This window comes from Chrysemys picta, chromosome 2 (genome assembly GCF_011386835.1).
Source record: "Chrysemys picta bellii isolate R12L10 chromosome 2, ASM1138683v2, whole genome shotgun sequence".
Taxonomy (NCBI): Eukaryota; Metazoa; Chordata; order Testudines; family Emydidae; genus Chrysemys; species Chrysemys picta.
The window spans coordinates 152,866,489-152,884,559 of NC_088792.1; the positions used below are offsets into that span (position 1 = coordinate 152,866,489).

General features: G+C 49.1%; 1 protein-coding gene across 1 annotated transcript; it reads left to right on the top strand.

Annotated features, from left to right (window-relative positions):
- Positions 1–137: 137 nt before the first annotated feature.
- Positions 138–2,288, top strand: LOC135981541 (uncharacterized). The gene is made up of 2 exons (XM_065584419.1): positions 138–1,068; positions 1,666–2,288. The coding sequence occupies exons 1-2, from the start codon at positions 531–533 to the stop codon at positions 2,166–2,168; spliced, it is 1,041 nt and encodes a 346-aa protein (XP_065440491.1). The 5' UTR covers positions 138–530; the 3' UTR covers positions 2,169–2,288.
- Positions 2,289–18,071: the final 15,783 nt, after the last annotated feature.

An 18,071-nucleotide genomic window follows, 5' to 3' on the forward strand; every position in this document is an offset into this window, starting at 1 on the left:
TGGGTGGGGGGAGCAATCCTGACCCTACAAGCTACTATCCTTTCCATTCAAAAATCAAATCCCTCTTTTTATGGGCATTGCATAAATTGATTGGCCGCCTTCAGTACCAGATACTAATCACAGTAACTGAGGTATCATTAGCTGAGGCCTGGTCTACACTACGGGTTTAGGTCGACTTTAGCAGCGTTAAACCGAATTAAGCCTGGACACGTCCACACAACGAAGCCCTTTCTTTCGACTTAAAGGGTCCTTTAAACCGGTTTCTTTACACCACCTCCGACGAGGGGATTAGCGATAAAACCGGCCTTTGCGGGTCGGAATTGGGGTAGTGTGGACAGAATTCGACGTTATTGGCCTCCGGGAGCTATCCCAGAGTGCTTCATTGTGACCGCTCTGGACAGCACTCTCAACTCAGATGCACTGACCAGGTAGACAGGAAAAGACCCGCGAATGTTTGAATTTCATTTCCTGTTTGCCCAGCGTGGAGAGCACAGGTGACCACGCAGAGCTCATCAGCACAGGTAACCGTGATGGAGTCCCAGGATCGCAAAAGAGCTCCAGCATGGACTGAACGGGAGGTACGAGATCTGCTCGCCATATGGGGAGATGAAGCAGTGATAGCTGAACTCCGTAGCAGTAAAAGAAATGGAAAAGTATTAGAAAAGATCTCCAAGGCCATGAAGGACCGAGGCCATAACAGGGACACACAGCAGTGCCGCGTGAAAATTAAGGAGCTACGGCAAGCTTACCACAAAGCCAGAGAAGCAAACGGAAGGTCCGGGGCAGAGCCGCAAACTTGCCGCTACTACGCGGAGCTGCATGCGATCCTAGGGGGTGCAGCCACCACTACCCCAACCGTGTGCTATGACTCTCTCACTGGAGAAACACACAGGGAAGACGGTTCGGGGAATGAGGAAGATGAGGATGGAGGTACTGTAGGTAGCTCACAGCAGCAAGGAAGCGGAGAAATCGGTTTCCCCAACAGCCAGGATATGTTTGTGACCCTGGACCTGGAACCAGTAACCCCCGAACTCACCCAAGACCCTCAGGGCACACAGGAGACCTCTGGTGAGTGTAACTTTGTAAATATTTGTAAACATTACAAAAAAAAAGCAAGCGTGTTTAATGATTAATTTGCCCGGGCAATCACGGCCAGTACATCTACTGGAAAAGTCTGTTAACGTGTATGGGGATGGAGCGGAAATCCTCCAGGGACATCTCCAGAAAGCTCTCCTGGTTGAAATGGGGTGATTTTATTAAGGGGACATTCAGAGGCGCCCGTTCCTGCTCTTCTGACCAGAAATGTTCCCCGCTGTTAACCACGCGGTGGGGGGAGGGGTGAAGTGATCATCCCAGAGAATCGTGTGTGTGTGTGTGTGGGGGGGTGGTTTACTTGTGTTTGTGCTGCATGTTAACCGGGAAACCGCAGCCCCTCCTTTTACATTGAAAACCCATTTTAAATGGACAACCCAATTCATCCTTGATATGGGAAATGCGCTGCTGTTTGCAACCTTTCCCGCATGTTAAGAAGGTTAAAAAAGCCAAAACACTGTGGCCTACCATGGCTGCCTGCAAGCCGAAATATGCGACCTTGTAATGAAAGAGTGTACCCATTGTTCTCTAAAATGTGTCTTTTTTAACCACCTTTCCCTTCTCCTCCACCAGCTGCAAATGTTTCTCCTTCGCAGAGGCTCGTGAACATTAGAAAGAGAAAACGTAGGACGAGGGACGATATGTTCACGGAGCTGCAGATGTCCTCCCACGCTGATAGAGCACAGCAGAATGCGTGGAGGCAGTCAATGTCGGAGATGAGAAAAGCCCAATATGAACGAGAGGAGAGGTGGCGGGCTGAATCGCGGGATGAACAGAGCAAGTGGCGGGCTGAAGACGATAGGTGGCGTCAGCTTGCAGACAGACGGCAAGAGGCAATGCTCCGTCTGCTGGAGCATCAAACTGATATGCTCGAGCGTATGGTTGAGTTGCAGGAAAGGCAGCAGGAGCAGAGACCGCCGCTACAGCCCCCGTGTAACCAACAGTCCTCCTCCCCAAGTTCCATAGCCTCCTCACCAAGACGCCCAAGAACACGGAGGGGGGGCCTCCGTCCACCCAGTCACTCCACCCCAGATGATCGCCCAAGCATCAGAAGGCTGGCCTTCAATAAGAGTTAAAGTTTTAAAATGCAGTGTGTCCTTTTCCATCCCTCGTCCCCCACCCATCCCAGGCTACCTTGGCAATTATCCCCCTACTTCTGTGAGGAACTAATAAAGAATGCATGAATGTGAAAAAACAATGACTTTATTGCCTCTGTAAGCGGGAGGGGAGGGTGGGGTGGGGTGGTTGGTTTACAGGGAAGTAGAGTAAACTGGGTCGGGGGGGGGTTGGAGGGTTCATCAAGGAGAAACAAACAGAAGTTTCACACAGTAGCCTGGCCAGTCACAAAACTCGTTTTCAAAGCTTCTCTGATGCGCACCGCGCCCTGCTGTGCTCCTCTAACCGCCCTGGTGTCTGGCTGCGCGTAATCAGCGGCCAGGTGAGTTGCCTCAACCTCCCACCCCGCCATAAAGGTCTCCCCCTTACTCTCACAGATATTGTGGAGCTCACAGCAAGCAGCAATAACAATGGGGATATTCTTTTCGCTGAGGTCTGAGCGAGTCAGTAAGCTGCGCCAGCGCGCTTTTAAACGTCCAAATGCACATTCCACCACCATTCGGCACTTGCTCAGCCTGTAGTTGAACAGGTCCTGACTCCTGTCCAGGCTGCCTGTGTACGGCTTCATGAGCCATGGCATTAAGGGGTAGGCTGGGTCCCCAAGGATAACGATAGGCATTTCAACATCCCCAATGGTCACTTTCTGGTCTGGGAAGAAAGTCCCTTCCTCCAGCTTTCGAAACAGAGCAGAGTTCCTGAAGACGCGAGCATCATGTACCTTTCCCGGCCATCACACGTTCATGTTGGTGAAACGTCCCTTGTGGTCCACCAGGGCTTGCAGCAGCATTGAAAAGTACCCCTTGTGGTTTACGTAGTCGGTGGCTTGGTGCTCCGGTGACAAGATAGGGATATGGGTTCCGTCTATGGCCCCGCCACAGTTTGGGAATCCCATTTCAGCAAAACCATCCACTATTGACTGCACGTTGCCCAGAGTCACTACCCTTGCTATCACCAGGTCTTTCATTGCCCTGGCAAATTGGATCACAGCAGCCCCCACCGTAGATTTGCCCACTCCAAATTGATTCCCGACTGACCGGTAGCTGTCTGGCGTTGCAAGCTTCCACAGGGCTATCGCCACTCGCTTCTCAACTGTGAGGGCTGCTCTCATCTTGGTATCCTGGCGTTTCAGGGCAGGGGACAGCAAGTCACAAAGTTCCATGAAAGTGCCCTTACGCATGCGAAAGTTTCGCAGCCACTGGGAATCGTCCCATACCTGCAGCACGATGCGGTCCCACCAGTCTGTGCTTGTTTCCCGGGCCCAGAATCGGCGTTCCACGGCATGAACCTGCCCCAGTGACACCACGATTTCCACATTGCTGGGGCCTGTGCCTTGTGAGAGGTCTATGTCCATGTCAATTTCCTCATCACTCTCGTCGTCGCGCTGCAATCGCCTCCTCGGCTGGTCCGGGTTTCGCCTTGGCATGTCCTGGCTCTGCATATACTCCAGGACAATGCGCGTGGTGTTCATAGTGCTCATAATTGCCGCGGTGATCTGAGCGGGCTCCATGATCCCAGTGCTAGCTATGGCGCCTGGCTGGTCAGAAAAAAGGCGCGAAAGTAGTATCTGATGGACCAGGAGAAGGAGGGAGGTCGGGAGGGAGGGAGGGCCGAGTGACGACATGGCGTACAGGTACAGGAACAGGGAATTAAAATCAAGACAGGTGGCTGTGCATCAGGGAGAAACACAAACAACTGTCACACAGAATGGTCCCCGCAAAGATTAAACTGAAAACCCTGGGCTTAGCAGGCCGTTGATTTCACGGAGGAAGGGGAAGCAAATGAATACAGAACAAATCTATTTTTTACATCTTAAGCTGGCAGCCGACGGTGCAGCATGAGTGATAGCCTCTCCAGTACGATGACGACGGTTACCAGTCATAATATACCATCGTCTGCCAAAAGGCAAGGGGCTGCTGCTGTGTAGCAATGCAGCCCCACGTCTGCCAGCCCCACGTCCGCCAGCACCCAGCATCGCCCTCGGCCTCTTCTGGGTGCTTAGCAGACAATACTGGGCAATTGCCAGAAAATAGTATATTACGACTGGTAGCCATCATCATCAAAACAGTAGCATGTCTGCCCAGGTGGCCATGATTGACAGCCACTCCAGTACGACGATGATGGATACCAGTCATAATATACCATCTCCTGGCAAGGGGCTGGTGCAATGCAGCCCTACGGCTGCCAGCCCCACGGCTATTACTCATGCTACACCGTCTACCGCCAAAAGGCAGTTAGCAGCTGCTGCTGTGTAGCAATGCAGTCCCACGTCTGCCGGCACCCAGAGGACATATGGTGACGGTGAGCTCAGCTGAGCTGAGCGGGCTCCATGTTGTCTGCACAGGTAACCCAGGTAACCCAGGTAAAAAGGCGCGAATCTATTGTCTGCCGTTGCTGTGACGGGGGAGGGAGGGGCCTGACGACATGTACCCAGAACCGCCCGCGACACTGTTTTGCATCATCCGGGCATTGGGATCTCAACCCAGAATTCCAAGGGGCGGCGGAAACTGCGGGAACTGTGGGATAGCTGTGGGATAGCTACCCATAGTGCAATGCTCCGGAAGTCGACGCTAGCCTTGTACTGTGGACGCGGTCCGCCGACTAGAGCACCTAGAGCATTTTATGTGTGGACACACACAATCGGCTGTATACAACCGATTTCAATAAAACCGGCTTCTATACATTCGAACTAATTTCGTAGTGTAGACATACCCTGAGTGACGTGAGACCCACCACTCACCATGATGACCCTTTTCTCTTTGTCTATAACACGATAAAATCAAGATGATTATTTCCAATGATTTTTTTTTCTCCCTGCTGTTTTCATTTAATGGTTTTAATGGAGTGTGGAATGCCCTGCGGCACGGCCTTTCTGAAAGGACTCTCTCCTTCCATTATGTCGATAGTTTTCACCTGCTTCCCGTCCATTCTTTTTCGTCAATAGCAACCTCTCCCAGCATTAATACAATAGCTTGATCTTTTGAGGCTATAAAATAAGCCTCAGAATCTTGACAGCCTTAAAAACACAACAGCACCTTATGACCAATGAGTTATGATCCTTTTCAATAGCTTTTGTCTATTTCACTGCTCTGATGACACCTCGTCATATTCTGTGCATTTAAAATGAATTTTCAAGAAGGGAGCAGCTTGACTTACAAGGAGATTTTTTGCATTTTAAGGACACTAGGCCAAATGGTGCATTCTTTCTATCCAATGTGGGGCATAGGAAAGAGTGGGAAACCGGTACCTTTTAAGCCACCTTTGTGCTTCCCCAATTCTGTATCCAGCCCCTGGGGCAGCTCTCAGCTACACGGATTTTGCATGACTGCCGCCTGAGAGGCACAGTTCTGGAGCACAGGACTAGAGCCAGTCAGGAAATGGTTTTCCCATCCCAGAAACATTTTCCAGGTTTCAAAAATGTTTCCCACTCTCCCTCAACCCTTCAAACCAAAATTCTATGAAGTGAAAGTCTGATTTTTTTTTTCAGATCAGTCAAAATATTTCATTCCCATCATTTTGAAATGCTTCCTTTTGATTCGGACCTTTTTAATTTCTTTTACTATAAAGTAACTCCCGTTTCTAAACCAAAGGCCATTTTGAACCCAGAACAGAACTTTTCCTTTCAAAATGCGAAGTTTCCACGGCTTCTAACCATTTTCCAAAATGGGGAATTCATCAGCGTCGACCCTTTCCCAAGAAAAGTTTTCATTTCGACAAATTGGCATTTTTTTGGATTGAACACACAGAAAAATTCTCATCCTGACCACACCCCTTCCAGCTATTCCCAGCCACTCCCTGCAGGGGAAGTTGCATGGCTCTCTACCTGCCCCTAGTGGGGGACTATTCTGCATGGAGAATGTGCTCTCTCCTTTGCAGCCCCTTTATACTACAACAGCAGTACATCTGTGTCTATACTGCAGCTGGAAACAAGTGGCCCAGTCCAGGTAGACTCAGTGTTTGAGCTGGCACACCAAAAATAGCAGTGTGGACACTGCAGCTCTGGCTCTCGAGCCCCCCGACCTCCTACACTTGAGAACCTTTGTTCCAGCCTGAGCAGCAACGTATCATTCTCAAAATAGCAGAGATGACACTAGCAGGGCTTGAGTTGTGTCTGTCCGCCTACATAGCCAGACTCGCAGACTCAGGGGCAGTGTAGACCTGCCCATGTGGTCTGGCCCATTGAGTGCTGTATTTTGTGTCATCACTACAGTCCAGGTTGCTCCCTTCCCATGGGGGAACCCACCAGAAAGGGCCTGAGAGAAGGATAATGGTGCAAGAGTGTCCATTAAGTGGTTCTGTGGGGCCTCTGCCCTGTGGAACGAGCTGCTGTTCTGATCATAGACTCGATGGAGACTAGGGGCAAAACGGCCTCCCACGATGGCTCTGGAAACCCAGGGATTCCCTCTACGGTAACTGGCATCCTGGGCTTTGACAAGGAAGTTTCCCCTCCTATGGACCGGGACAGAGGGAAAAGGTATGTTTCAGAATAGATGGGAACCAAAAATCTGCCCTTACCAACCAGGGTGTTCTCCTTTTGCTGTGCTCCTGGGTGTGCTATTGTAGGGTTGCTCAGGAATGTTGGGCTGCTGGCGCTGACCTTTTAAGAAAAAAAAAAAAGGAAGCATTTGAAGAGGTGGGAGAGCAGGGGATGTCACCAAAAGCTTGAATGGAAGGGTGGTGTTGTAGGGAAGATATCTAACCCTACCCTTGGGACTCCTCTTACACTGAGGCTTGGACCAGAGTCTAGGTTTCTCAAAGATGATAAATATAGTCAGCTTTGCTCCCCCCTACCCCGCAGCGACACCAAGATCAGTTCGGTGCAGTTCACAATTGGTGCCCTCTCATTGCGATTTGGGAGAGTTGCACACCCACTTTGCACGAGTGTGAATGACCATCCCAGTCACAAAGCAGAGGGGACCGGGGACCAGTGAGCGTCAATCTCCACCGCCCTGCAGCTAGTGCACTTGTTTACATCAGTGCAAAATGGGTGTGAAGTGCCACCTGATGAGTATGGCAGCATCTCCCCCTCAACTTTGCAGTGGCATAAGTGACCACACAAGGTGAAGTGTAAGAAAGAACCAGGCTGAAATGGATCTGTGCAGAAGAACAGTGGATCGATCCATTGTCCCTGATATATTTGCCTAGGTGGCTCTCATCACAGCACCTTGTGTCTTATTACTGAAGATGCACTTTGTATTTTATATGGCCATTTAATAGAACCTATTCACAATTATTATTTTTTACTTTCTTGCTCACCAAAAGCCTTGTTTACCCCAAAGCCTGAGGCATGTTGAATCATCAGATGAGGAGGTTTCGATTGAGCATCTACAAGTAGGGTAATAAAAAGCTGGTTAATTTCCCGTGTCTACAGGAATGACTCTTGCCCTTTTTCCCTTTACTTTGCCATCGTCTGGGTAATTTTCCAATAACAGGCAATGTAGAAAATGTGTCATGTGCAGGGCCGGCTCCAGCTGACCAAGCACGTGCTTGGGGGGGCACCTTAGAAGGGGCGGCCAATGTTGGGGTGGCGGGGGGCGCGCGCGATGGGGTTTTTTTGTTTGTTTTGGCCGGGCAGCGGGGGAGTGTTTCGGTGGTGCAGCACTGGGGGAGGGTCTTGAGTGGTGCGGCACTCAGGGCGGGGGTTTGGGCGGCCTGGTGAGGCACTCCGGGGGTTTGGCCGGCCCGGCCCGGCGCTCAGGGGGGCGGGGGTTTGGGCGGCCCGGCAAGGCACGGGTGGGGGGGGGGGTTGGGGCGGCCCAGTGCAGCGCGCGGGGGGGGGGGGTGTCGGTGGCGCAGCGCTCGGGGGGGGCGGGGGTTTGAGCAGCCCAGCGAGGCGCTCGGGGGGGGCGGGGCTTTGGGTGGCCCAGCCCGGCGCTGGAGGGGGTTCGGCAGCGCTCGGGGGGGGGGCGGGCGTTTGAGTGGCCCAGCGCTCCAGGGGTTTGGGCGGCGCGGCGCTCGGCAGTTGGGGTGTTACGGCAGGGCGGCGCTCTTCTTTTTTGCCTGTGGCGGCAAAAAAGTTAGAGCCGGCCCTTGTCATGCATATTTTCCTAGAAGCAGTTATGTGCAGGTTTGGTGTAGCATTTAATACCTCAATAAGATATTGAACCCTTTTAGCTTGATCAATCAAGTAAGAGCTTCTCTTTGCCAAAGTTGATTTAAGTTGTTGTTGTCGGAGCGGGGAGGGGGAGATATATTGATTTGTTTGTGTGGCAAACAGAGGAGGAACAAACTGTTAAGGAGGGGCTAGCTCAGCAGCTAGGTAAGGGGGCTCTAGACTCTTTCACATCTAAGTTGAGGGTTCAAATTCAGTCTAGGGAAGTAGTGAGAAAAAATTCCACTTGGTGAAGACTTAGGATGGATTCTCTAGAACAGGCCTTCTTCTCTTCTTGTTCCAAAGTTCTGAAAGTGACACCCCCTGGATTCTACATCTGGCCCTAGAGCAATTTAGAAAGCATTCCTCTTCTGCTTCATGCTCTTCAAGACCAGTCCTAGGAACAGGAGTTAGGGACTATGGGACTCCAAAGACTTCTTATAAAATAGCAACGAAGATATTAACTTCTTAACACCTGCAGTTTTATGCATAGAATCAATGGTGATTCTTTCACTTGACTAGATAGAACTAGCAGCAGGGCAAGCAATACAAGGATATTTTTCTTATAAACTTTTCCTAGTCTTACGTTAACTAATGTTATAAAAGCAGAGCAGGTAGGTAACGGGGAATGAGGAAGAAAGGAATTGGCTGACGTGGTCTCACGCAGAGCCCTTGAAGGAGTTTAATTTACATAAATACTAAATCCAGTAATGAATCCTCCCCTCCTGTTTTCAAAGGAAAATCCACTCCATGTTCGTAATGGGGCAGAGCAGCTTTTTGCTTATCATTGAGTCTTTGCATTGAAGTCAATTGCAGGCTGACATCTATTAGTGCTCCGCAGAGGTTTCCTGCCATGATTACGCATGCTGTTTGTATGCCTCGTCTCTTTAAACGTTTATGGTGGAGCCAAAGAGCCTTCCGGCTTTCAATCCTTTGCCACATCTAGGAGATTAAGTAGCGGAGGGGTAGCCCTGTTAGTCTTTATCCACAAAAACAACGAGGAGTCCGGTGGCACCTAAAAGACTAGCAGATTTATTTGGGCATAAGCTTTCGTGGGTAAAAAACCCACTCCTTCAGATGCATGGAGTGAAAATTACAGAAACAGGCATAAATATATATTGGCACATGAAGAGAGCTCTTCATAAATAAATCTGTTATCCATTTATTTTGAGGTGCCACCGGACTACTCGTTATCTAGGAGATTGGTGCATTAAGAAGGTGGTGTTCCAGCATCCTGGGAAAGGTGTGAATTAATTTCACATAAGCTTTCAGGCATCCTTTTAGTAATTTGTAAATTACAAGTTACTAAAGGTTTGTTTTAAAATCTTACTTCACAAGGGAGAAGGGATAAAGATCGTGCATTTATGCCTCGTCTTCACTAGGATTTTAGCTAACTCACGTTCAGGGCCGGCTCTAGGCACCAGCAAAACAAGCTGGTGCTTGGGGCGGCACATTTTTAGGGGCGGCATTCTGGCACAGGCCATGCCACCCCTAAAAATGTGCCCCGGCCGCCCTAACTCACCTCTGCTGCTGCCGCTCGCGCAGCACGCAAATCAGCTGTTTTGCGTGCCATGGCCGCTCGGGATCTCCCCTTCCCTCCCAGGCTTGAGAGCCTGGGGGGAGGAGGCAGGGCTGGGGATTTGGGGAAGGGGCGGAGTTGAGGCAGGGCCAGGGGTGGGGTAAGAAAAAAATGGGGGGGGGAGGGCGGCCAAAATTGTTTTTGCTTGGGGCGGCAAAAATCCTAGAGCCGGCCCTGCTCATGTTAAGAACATACCTTTTTCCTTGAGAATTCAAAGACTGCGAGGGTTGTCAGTGCTGTGTGGATATACATATAATGCAGATGTGATCAGCATAACTCAGGCCAATTTTGCCTTCCTAAGGTCATCCTTCCTGATCAGATTTGTGGCATAGCTGTAGGACTGCACAGGGGAAAGTTGCCAGACTTTATCCCGTGGATAAACAAAAGACTTGAGTCTTGAGAAAAGAAGAACAGGAGTACTTGTGGCACCTTAGAGACTAACAAACTATCTAACACCTTTTGACAACTCCCCATAGAATAAAAGCCAAGTAGAAGACTCCACAAGTCTGGGAGATCTACCAAAATCCCTGCTGTCTGCAGCAAGGGAGAATTCGGAAGAAACCATCTCTAAGCAGCACTGTAAGCTATGGAATGTTCCATACCACATTCAGTTTTATTCATGGCAGTCTTGTTACATTTCAAAACCCAAAATAACTTCCTGAGATTCTCAGTTTTAACCAAACTGCTGCAGGTAGAATTTAAAAACTCATGCTGTCAGTCAAGGGGTTTCCAGGACTATGAGAAACCTCTTTCCATTTGACCTCAGCAGCCATTGCCAAAATGCCTGTACATGGCCTTAAAAGTTCCTGGATGATGCCAATTGGTAAGGCAAAAAGTGGGCAAGCAAAGGTTGCTCCTGAGATATAACAGGCACCATGCACAGTGATTGAGTAACTGTCAGACACTTACTGACCATTAGCATAACCATTTTTCTGTTTATATTTTGCAGACTATCAGCAACTGCAAAAAAACAATCTTTGTTATACTTCAGCGCTGGTAAGTTTTAGAGTAAGAGCTGATACAGGAGCAATAGTTTAACATGAGTCAGTTCTATTAACTGCAGAGATTAGTACATCAGAAGTTAGATTGTAACTCTATTACAGGAAAACAAAATCCCTGTGCATCCCAAGGCTGTTAGTTTCCCAAAGGAAAATCACAGTTAACCCTAGTGCAGCATTTTTCCTCACAACATGCACTAATTGCATGTGGAACTCATTGCCACAAGATATTGTCAAGGCCAAGAGCTTAGCAGGATTCAGAATGAAGAACTGGACAGCAGGAAAGATCAAGAATTAACAGTAAGGGCTAAAAAACAAAACAAACAAAAATCACTAGTGTCTTGTGATATATATAAAAAACCCTTCGGCTTCACAGTCAACCTCTAACTAATGTGGCATTGGAGGTCTTTGCAGGCACATTGTCCCTTAAATGCCTTCTGTAGGGTTGTTTCTTCTTCTGTAGGATATGTTAATAGTGACAGTCACCAAGCTATCCCAGGCAGTCAGAGACAGGATCCAGTCTGGCAATTCCTGTATTTCTATATTCCTTGTTTACTGAGGACAAGGTGTGGTCCTTGAAACCTCTCTTGCAAATACAGATGGCCTGGAAGCTCTGAAATAGCCACTGTAAGCTGTACATTGCTCAACTAATTTGGCCAGTATTAAACTGATATTATTGACCTTAGCAGGAGAAAGTAAGAATAACTGAATCAGGGAAAGACTGAGGAGTTTATCCTGCTGTTCTTGATGTCAGACTAATTCTTACTTATAATCCTCTTAGCTTTATACATTTATCAAAGAGGTATTAGCAGGCTGTAATTTTGCTTGTGGTTTCTTAAAGCCTTCAAGTAGGTAATGGAAAGAGTTTGAGAAAGGGAAATAGACAAGTTTTAGGAGACCTTGATAATGAGCAAATGTAGGTTGGGTGTTCTGCATCAGGATCTGAAAGACCTATTTCCTGGCCCTGGTACAGCAGATCACCCTGCTGGGAGTGTCATCTAGAGCTAAGCGAATATTGATTTTTCAGAGGAGTGGCCAAACTGAAAAAACTGGCAAATACAATCAGTTCTTGTCACTGATAAACCAAAAAATTCAGGTGGGGTCGAACAAAACCTTTCAAATATCTTTCAAAATGACATTGTGTTTTGATAATGTTTTTCCAAAACTAAATGTCACATATTCATTTAGAAAATGTCTAAAAGAACCATTTCAACATTTTTGAAAAAAGAAAAATTATTCCCTAGTTCTTTATTCAGCCAAAACTGTTCACTGAGTTTGACCCAAATTTGTAAACAATTTCACTCATCCTGAAATGACATTCTTCCTCAAATTTATTATTCAGCTAAAAAGTTGCTCCGTCTGTGTTAGCAAATGAGCAAATATTTGTTTGATTCCCAGTCGATAGTCCTGCTCTAAGAGCTTACTGGAATGTCTGAGCAATGGAAAACATTCTAACGGATTATAATTATTATTGTCCCGTATTATGGTAGCACCGAGATGACCCAGTCATGCATCAGGGCTCCCTTGTCCTAGGTACTGTACAAATACAGAATAAAGAGATAATCCCTCCCATGAACAGCTTGAGACAGACAGACAGACGGGGGAGTATGAGGAAACAACACAGGTCTGATAGGGCAATGGCCTTGGCATACCAGTTACCTAACGATAAGCAAAGTTAATAGCAAAATGTCCATTGACTTCAGTGATGCAGCATCTAGTCCATACTATTGTGGGAGACCGGAGTTTAGCAATGAGATTTCAGGGTTGCAGCAATTCCGCATGGAAAACACAATCAGATCCTCCGTGGAATAGATAAATAACTTGATCTAGACGGGGTCAGATCTACTTTAATGTTGGAATATGGGTGTTTGTACCCGGGAGAGAAGATTCCAAAGCTGCCTAGATAATTTAGACACACATCTTCCATTAAAGTTAGTGGAAGACTTTCTAAATCCCCTGAAAATCTCAATCATGTATTTTTAAATTTCAGAGACAAATGGAGTCAGATGGGGAAAAAAAAAATCTGTATTCTTTAGTCAGGGAACTGTAATTGGCATAAAGCAAACAGCACAACAAAAGCAGAGTTTGTCCTATTATGAAGTGTGATCGCAATGAGCTGCTTCTGTTTAGCAATGACCCTGACGTTGATTAAGTACATTAATTTGGAGATATACTGACATAATCCCTTTTAATTTACCCTAAATTATTCCCTTTGCTGAGAACAGAAAGTGTTATGATTCTGGAAGTGCAGTCTCTCTTGAGCGGGGTGCACCGACGGCAGACAGAGTGCATTATTAAAGTGATGCAGTAAATACAGCTTGGTTTGCTGAGATAAAACATTGAGACAGTTCAGAGCATCAAGGCTGAAGCTTCTGGATAGCAAACTGTGGGAGTCCAGGGTTCACCCTCCCAGTCTCCTGCCTGGCTCTCATCTGCCTGCTGTATCCTTGTCCAACACGTATGGGGCATATCCTTGGCTGATGTAAATTGTCGTTGCTTCACTGAAGTCAATGAAACGATGGCAATTTATACCAGCTGAGTAGTTGCCCCATCAATTTGAAGCTCTCCAGGGACTCTCTTCTTTGTTACTTGATTGTGGTTCTAGGCACTGTACAGTTGGTGCTACCATAATAGAATAAATACATTATAAGAGTGGATCTTTTGAAGAACAAGAGACTGGAGCTATGCTAAGCAGAAGCAGGGGGGGAGAGCCAGGCCTGGCTGTTTGGGGAGGCACAGCCTCCCCTAGCCTATGATACCCACCTGTAATAGTCTCTGCCGAGGTTCGGCCCTCAGCGGGGCTGTGGGGTATCCCACCGCCTCGCTCTGGTCCGCCGTCAGTCCTGGTCCAGTGGCAGTCTGGGGCAGCAAACACACTGTTAGGGGCTCAGGCCCCTAAGCAGGGGCTGAGCCAATAGGTCAGAAAAAGCCCGGGCCCTCAATCAGGGCGGGGCAGCAACCACGCAGTCTGGAGCTCAGGCCCTCAAACAGGGGCTGAGTCAATAGTTCGGGAACCCAGGCCCTTAAGCAGGGGCGGAGTCAAGGAGCAAGAGGTCCCAGCCTCTCTAGGCCACGAGAAAGGGGGAAGTCTGCCACCCAAGGAGTGGGTGGCAGGGGGGATGCAGGCCCACCCACTCCACTGCATCCCAGCCCGGGGCCCTAGCAGCGGCGGAAACTCGCTGCTGTCAGTGGGGATCCTGGCCACAACACACTGACATAGGTTCTGGCAGTGCAGCAGCCAGACTGGGGTCGGCTGCCCCCGGGCTACTTCCACACTCCCCCTCGTACGGTACCTGGGCCGTCTTGCTGTCGTCGGTGCTCTCCACCAGCATGGGCTCCTCCGGGTAGGTAGCGAAGGGTACGCTCGGCTCCTCCTCGGGGTAGCTGGAAAGGGGCAGGCTCAGCTCCTCCTCGGGGTAACTGAAAAGGGGCAGGCTTGGCCAGTCCTCCTCAGGGTACCGGGCAAGGGGTAGGCTTGGCTGGCCTGGTGAGTCAGCAGGCCGTTCGCAGCCTGCTGCTGTCTCCCAAGCGGGAGCTCGGCCACAAACTAGGGTTACCATACGTCCGGATTTTCCCGGACATGTCCAGCTTTTTGGGCTCCAAATCCCCGTCCGGGGGGAAATCCCAAAAAGCCGGACATGTCCGGGAAAATCGGACATGCAGTGCCGGGCCGGGGGCTCGGGTGCCGGGCCGGGGGCCCGGCCGGCGGTGTCGGGCCGGGGGCTCGGGGGACGGGCTGGGGACCTGCGGTGCCGGGGGTGGGCCGCGCCTCCTTCTTCCCCTCACACCCCCCCTTACCTGCTTCAGGCTTCCCGCGACTCAAATGTTCGCGGGAAGCAGGGGAGGGGGCGGAGACTTTGGGGAGGGGGCGGAGTTGGGGCGGGAGCGGGGGCGGGGCTGGGGCCCCTTTAAAGTGTCCTCCTTTCGGAGGCACTAAATATGGTAACCCTACACAAACGTCTGCTCTCTCCGCCGGTTGGTTCTCCACTGAGCTCTGCAGGCGGGCTTTTATACTTCCGGGTCGGCGCCGTGACCTCTGAGGGGTGGGCGCTGGACCTGGTGGCTCCGCCCATGTTGGTGTTAGGGGAGGTTCAGCCCTCAGCGGGACTGTGGGGTATCCCACCACCTCACTACAACACCCCATATGGCAGAGCTTGAAATAGAGCCCAGCAGTCCTGGCTCAAAGCCACCTGTAAAACTCAAAGGGATTTGCAAGGGAGATCAGTTTTATTAGCCCCATTTTACAGATGGGGAAACTGAGACAGAGAGGTGCAGGGCCGGCTCTGGCTTTTTGGCCGCCCCAAGCCAAAAAAAAAAAAAAAAAAAAACCTGCGATGCGGGCGGAGCGCAGGTGCAGGGGGACTGGCTGGGGGGGTGGGGGAGGGAGCAGGCGGGAGAGAGAGAGAGAAGGGGGCGGCCAGGGCTACAGCAGGGTGCTCCCGCTGCACCACCTCCTGCTGCCTGCCGCGAGGGCTCCGCTCCGGTCGGCGGGAAGGAAGAGGACTTCCCTGCAGGGCGCTCTGGTTCTCCGCGCCGCCGCCCCCTACAGGGCGACCGGAGCAGAACAAGAACAAAATAAATAAATAAATAAATAAAGCGGCCGTGCCGCCCTAGGATTGGGCAGAATGCCGCCTCGAACAGTCTGCCGCCCCAAGCACCAGCTTACTCAGCTGGTGCCTGGAGCCGGCCCTGGCAAGGTGAAATAACTTGCCCTAAGTCACTCAGCAGACCACTGGCCAAGCTAGGTATAGAACCCAGGTTTCCTCACTCCCCGGCCACTATGCTTCCCACTAGCCCGCTCTGCCTCCTAAAAAAAGGCTTTTTGAAAAACAAGCAGGGGGACACAATGAGTCAGGGCAGCGCTTGAACCAGAACCCGAGTCCTGGCTCTCAGTCCTCCCCCTTTTCCACTAGATGGACAACGCTCTCCTTCTCTTACATTTTATGCTTGTTTAGCAACTAGTGCAGGGAAAAAACAATCAAGGACTACTGACAGCTGCAGTTAGAGAAGCTTAAAATTACAGAGGTAGCTGTAGGGTCTTTTGATGCTCCTAAGGGCCCCAGCTGGAGACTGAAAACTGTTCAAGCTTGTAATCTGCTCCCCCAGCATGAAGAGAATAAACAGTACCTTTCCCAGCAAGATGTCCAACCAACTGAATTCAGTTTATCCACTGAAATCCAGCAAAAGCAGAGAGAGAGAGAGAGACCAGGGCGTAGTCAACTGCTGTCATTTGAAAATGCACCATTAATGGACAGTTTGGGGAGTTGGTTTTAAAGTAACAAAGCCCTTGTAGTGTATAGTCATCCCCCGTCCAAACAATTTATAGAAGTGCACTTAAACTTGTCCCTCCCTCTCAATTTTCTGTTGATGAAATCCAAATCAAACCTGCCTGACTTGCACAATAATTTCCCCCCTTAATTCACAGTGCTTCATGTTGCTTTTGGGCTGTGAAAATCCACCTGTATTCTTTTCATTTCCAGCATCACCGCTAGTAACAAAGAGCCCGCAATTAGAACGTAGCTGCTATTTTTTGTAGTTATTTTAATAGGCGGCAGGTTTAAAACAAACATAAGGAAACACTTCATCGTAGGGTACCTACGATGGGTACCCCAGCTGGGTACAGCTGGGAGCTGGAACTCCTGGGTTTTAATCCGGCTACTAACAACAAATCTGTTTGCAGCCTTGGGCCCCCACCATACACTGTTCTTACTCTGCTGCAACTCCTTTGGCTTGTTGCCTAGTGGTTAGAGCACTGGACGAGGACTCAGGGTTCCATTCCCAGCTCTGCCAAGGGATCGCTAGGTGACCTTCGGCAAGTCACTTCAACTCCCTGTGCCTCAGTTTCCCATTTGTGTAATGGCGATATTGCTACTAACCTCTTTTGCAAAGCACTTTGTGATCTACAGATGTAAAGCACTAGATATGAGCTAAGTATTATTATTCTACAGAGTTTTCCCCCCACGTATAAGCGAGAGGGGAGTCAGCTTCTGTTTACCTATGGCCATTATTACCATAGCAAAGTTCCCAGAGGAATCACAGAGCTGTTTATAGAAGATGTGTTTTCTAGGCTTAGGATATGTCTACACTAGAAACACTACAGTGAGAGAAGGGGCTCTTCCGTGCCTGTAGAAAATTTGCCTCCCCAAGAGGCAGTAGCTAGGTTGATGGAAGAAGTCTTCTGTCCACCTAGCGCTGTCAATGTTTGGATTTAGATCAGTTTAACTGCAGCTTTCAGGGGTGTGAGTCACAAGCTAGGTCAGCCTAACTTTCTAGTGTAGACCAGCCCTATGAAAGCACTCTCCATTCAGAAACCAAATCTCAAGCTATTTTATTTTTTTTAAGTAGTATGATGTGAAATACCTCTGTGCATTATTTGTTGGCCTACCAGTTACCCTTCACAAAGCACTGGTTTTTGCCCCACCACAGGAGACGGTTTAGAAGGATTCTAGTCTAGTTCCTGCTCCACCTCTTAAGAAACATGCCTGGTGGAAGGTCCCGTCTAGAACACTTATCAGGCATGTGTCACTAGAGCTGTAACTTTTGCACGCCTGTTCACAAGGAAAGAGTGACTGTCTCCTAGATGCTACAGTTAAACTTAATAATAATCATAAAATCTATGAATTGGAAAATGTAAGGCCAGAAGGGAACCATTAGATCATCTGAAGTGTTGAGAGTCTCTGGGTTAGGCTAAAAGGGGTAAAAAACAAGGGAGATGTCATGCTAGGAGTCTACTACAGGCCACCTAACCAGGTGGAAGAGGTGGATGAGGCTTTTTTTAAGCAACTAACAAAATCATCCAAAGCCCAAGATTTGGTGGTGATGGGGGACTTCAACTATCCGGATATATGTTGGGAAAATAACACAGCGGGGCACAGACTATCCAACAAATTCCTGAACTGCATTGGAGACAACTTTTTATTTCAGAAGGTTGAAAAAGCTACTAGGGGGGAAGCTGTTCTAGACTTGATTTTAACAAATAGGGAGGAACTCGTTGAGAATTTGAAAGTAGAAGGCAGCCTGGGTGAAAGTGATCATGAAATCATAGAGTTTGCAATTCTAAGGAAGGGTAGAAGGGAGAACAGCAAAATAGAGACAATGGATTTCAGGAAGGCAGATTTTGGTAAGCTCAGAGAGCTGATAGGTAAGGTCCCATGGGAATCAAGACTGAGGGGAAAAACAACTGAGGAGAGTTGGCAGT

Bases quoted from the DNA above. Each gene is read 5' to 3' on its own strand.
- LOC135981541 (XM_065584419.1), top strand. From the start codon at position 531: ATGGAGTCCCAGGATCGCAAAAGAGCTCCAGCATGGACTGAACGGGAG. The intron at 1,069-1,665 runs GTGAGTGTAACT...CTCCTCCACCAG, and splicing joins GGGCACACAGGAGACCTCTG to CTGCAAATGTTTCTCCTTCG.